At 41.6% G+C, this 4,106-nt stretch overlaps 1 protein-coding gene across 1 annotated transcript; it reads right to left on the bottom strand.

Moving 5' to 3' along the window:
• Nucleotides 1–399: 399 nt before the first annotated feature.
• Nucleotides 400–3,664, bottom strand: LOC150038016 (uncharacterized). Its single transcript, XM_090311111.1, has 2 exons — nucleotides 3,274–3,664; nucleotides 400–902 (listed from the first exon to the last, which is right to left on the bottom strand). The coding sequence occupies exons 1-2, from the start codon at nucleotides 3,662–3,664 to the stop codon at nucleotides 400–402; spliced, it is 894 nt and encodes a 297-aa protein (XP_090167237.1).
• Between the last annotated feature and the right edge of the window lie 442 nt (nucleotides 3,665–4,106).

Here is a 4,106-nt window from a genome sequence, read left to right as displayed (position 1 = left end):
GATCAACTATCTTGAATGCTTCGTTTGTGTAGACTTCTTTGATGTAGGACCCATCCCATTTAGGTGTAAACTTGTTCCCCGTACGTCTTGTCATGATAATTGGTCTCCTTACGGCGAGCACTAGATCACCGACTTGAAAGGATCGAAGTTATGCTTATCAAAGGCTTTAGACATTCGCGCCTGGTAACATTCCAACGCTTGTTGAGCTTCTAATCATTTTTCATCCAGTGCTTCCAACTCTTGGAGCTGCAGTTTGGCATTGTCTTCTGTAGTCAACCCTTCTTGCACCGCCATTCTTAGCGATGAAATTTCTCTTTCCAAAGGAAGGACAGCTTCTACCCCATAAATAGGAGAATACGGAGTGACTTTTGTAGGGGTAAATTGAGTGGTGCAATAAGCTCACAACGCTTCACCGATCTTCTCTTGCCAATCTCTCTTCGACTTGGAAACAATTTTCATCAGCAGGTTGCACAATGTCTTGTTAAATTTCTTTTCCAACCCGTTTGCGGCGATGTTATACATGGATGACTTGTACTGCTTGAATTTGAATTTTTCACATAACCTGTCCATTAAACTGTTGGAGAATTGTCTCCTGTTATTCGTCATGATCCGATGGAGAATACCGTATCGATAAATGATATGAGTGCGGATAAAATCCACCACGTTTTCTTTCTTAGCTTCCCTTAGAGCGACAGCCTCAGCCCATCTTGAAAAGTAGTCAGTGGCTGCAAGGATATAGGAGTGCCTTATTGATGACTTAGGTGTTATAGAGTCGACCAGATCAAGCCCCCATGCTTCGAAAGGCCACAAGGCTATGGTCGGATGCAGAGGCTTGGGCAGTTGATGAATGAAATTCGTGTGATATTGACAGGCTTCCACTTCTTTGCATAATCCATCAAGTTCTGGATCATTCCCGGCCAATAGTAACCCATTCTTTTCAACTAGAATTATAGCTTTGGTTCAGCTTGATGTGCGTCGCATATGCCTGAAGTGCTTCCTCCAAAGCCTTTGTTGACTTCTCTTTACTGAGGCAACGAAGGAAAAGTCTTTTAAGGAATCGACAGTATAAGACCCCTTTGTAGTAAATGAAATGCATGGCCCTCCTTCGAACCTCGATTTTACGGCGAGGGTCATCCGGGAGCCTTCCATGCTCAAGATAATCTATGATGGGATGCGTCAGTCTTCCTCGTTGGTTAGGTAGACTGATATAGCATTTGCTTCCCCATATTCAGTCCCGACCGGAGGTACAACCCACCTCCGACAAAGCGATATATTAAGGGGCACATTATCCAGGACCGTTAAGGCAGTGGCTAGGTTTGCGAAGGCATTCGCGTTCTTATTCTTCGTCCTTGGGACATGCTCCAACGTCACGTTTTCAAACTTTTCCATCAACTGACGAGTGTAAGTGAAGTAAGGTTTCAAGTTGTAATGAATAAAAATTTATCTTTTTATCTATATCTATCACCAAAAACTTGATAGACGAAATTTATAATGCGTTGATGAATGATTGATGCTCTATGCGCTCAAATTGCTTTGCGATAAAGATAATGTGATACTACGTTCTAAATGTATGCAATGATAATGATATGCATTTGTAGTATGCATTCGTGTAGTGCGTGTCACAAGTTTTCTTGCGCTGGAACCAAGTATAATTCCAACGCAAGTTTCTCAGAGTGGTCTGAGGTCGAACACGGGCATTGTTATGTTTAAATGTGATACTAATGTTGTATATGCAACCGGTTAAACATAAAGAATAATGAATTTTGAGTGCAGAAACGTAAAATGTGGTGAAAGTAAATTGCAATGAAAAGTAAAGTGTTGTAAAATAAATTGCGGTAAAGTAAATTGTGGTGATAAAATAAATTACTAAACTATTAATGATACAGGGCGAGGATTGGCTGTGAAGTTGTGCAAAAGAATCTAATGAATGCAATGGCAAGTCTTGTGAATGAGTCAGAAAGAGAATGGGTTGAGGGAAAGGACATCGCAAGTTCGTCAATCGTGTTGAGGATGCAACTAAGGTTCCGCTTTCCCTTGGCTTACACCTTTCAGTCTATGGTGAAACAGGGATGAACGTGATGAATGTAAGGTTATTTCTATCTCTCGAAATACTTCTCGCTTTAGTTAACACATTCTTCCAACCTTCTTTCAATAGGCGGAATAACATCTTCACTTCTGCTTTCACAGGTGAAGATGCCGTCGAGCATGCTTTAGCTAAACTTAGCCGATTTCCTTAACAAGGATTAACTCACTCGCTTAATCCTCCCCCTCTATCCAGGGGATTGGTTACACATGATGGAGAAAATGGATGATGAATGTATGATAAAGAACAGAGAAATGACAATGATTACGATAATGATATTTAAAGCTAAAGATCAGTGTTTGTTACAGATGGTGAATGAAAGATTAAAGATAGATGAACACAGTAGATGAATTGGAAAATAAGAACAAATACGGAAAGAGTGTCAATGTCTTAACACAGATCCCGATCAGAGACGTTGTGCTTGCCGACGTGTGGAAGAAATGGAGTGGAAAGCTTCCCTCTCAGGTTTGCTTTCTAGGTAGAAGTGACCTTTTGCACGGAGCTTCTTCTTCAGGAATGGAATTAATTTCTTGCTCGGAGACTTACCTTTCAGTCTTGTCTTGTCGTTCTCCCAGATTTTCTCTGGATTATCTCTTCAGACCAACCTCCTTTTCATTGAATTTGAGGAGGTTATTTATAGACCTTGGCTTCTTCTGTATTAGTGGTCCCACTTTGAAAATCTGATAATTCTTGCCATGGCATAATGGAAATGTCCACTTTGCTCCATGATCAATTTGTCAGAATCGTATAACAGAAAAGCTGTACACTTATTAGAAGTCCATGCGAATGCGTTGCTCTTCTCATCTTCGATCGATCAACGCATACGGTGTAATTGTTTTGATCTCTTATCGATTGCAGCATGCGGTGGAAATGCGTTGATCGCTTGAATCCATGATCGATCGTCGCATGCGTTACAATTGCGTTGATCTTTTTCGTTCTTGATCGATTGTCGCATGCTGTGTTAATGCGTTGTTCTTTTTGTCCTCGAGCGATTGTCGCATCCGGTGACCTGTTTCTTGCAAAACAAAGACTTAGACATGCCTTCTCGATAGGGGAATAATTGATCTTGGCTCCATTTAGGGTCCTACTTAAGTAATAGAGAGCGCGTTCTTTTCCCTTCTCTCCTTCTTGTGCCAACAGTGCCCTTAGTGATCTCTCTTGCACTGCTATGTATAGTATCAATGACTTGCCCGTTATTGGGGCTCCTAAGATAGGAAGGCTGATCAAATACCTCTTTATGCTATCGAAAGCATTCTGGCAGGCCTCATCCCATTCGAATTTCTCCCCCTTTCTCATCAGTCTTTGAAAGGGTTGACACCGCCCTGCCAAGTAAGAAATAAACCTCCAGATGTAGACCAGACGTCCCTGCAAACTTCTCAACTCATGTAGATTCCTTGGTCTTGGCATCTTCTGGATGGCATGGATCTTGGATGGTCTATCTCTATCCCTCAATGTCTCACAACGAAGCCTAGAAACTTTCCTGAAGTTACGTCGAACGTGCATTTGAGGGGGTTCATCTTTAACTGATACTTTTACAGATGATCGAACACGACTCTTAGATCTTTCCAATGGTCCTGTCATTGCTTGATCTTGACCAGAAGGTCATCCACATAGCACTTCACATGTTTGTGCAACATATCGTCAAACACCTTTTGCATGGCACGTTGATAGGTAGTGTCAACATTCTTCAACCCGAAGGGTATTACCTTGTAGCAATATATCCTTTTTGGGGTTCGAAATGCCGTTATTTTCTCATCTGTGAGGGCCATTCATATCTGGTTATACCCAGAAAATCCGTCCATGAAGAATAAGGCCTCATGTCCTGTTTTCGCATCGACCATGATCTCTGTGATGGGCAATGGAAAATCATCTTTCGAGCATATGCTGTTTAGGTCACGGAAGTCTACACAGACATGAAGCTGCCCATTCTTTTTTCTAACCGGGACAATGTTGGCTATCCATATTGGGTATTTAACTTCACAAATGAACCCGGCTTCAATCAGCTTATTGACTTCAACCTCAA

This window comes from Benincasa hispida, chromosome 2, assembly GCF_027475165.1.
Source record: "Benincasa hispida cultivar pf3 chromosome 2, pf3_genome.v1.1, whole genome shotgun sequence".
NCBI lineage: Eukaryota > Viridiplantae > Streptophyta > Magnoliopsida > Cucurbitales > Cucurbitaceae > Benincasa > Benincasa hispida.
This window is presented reverse-complemented; position numbering and strand designations above follow the sequence as displayed.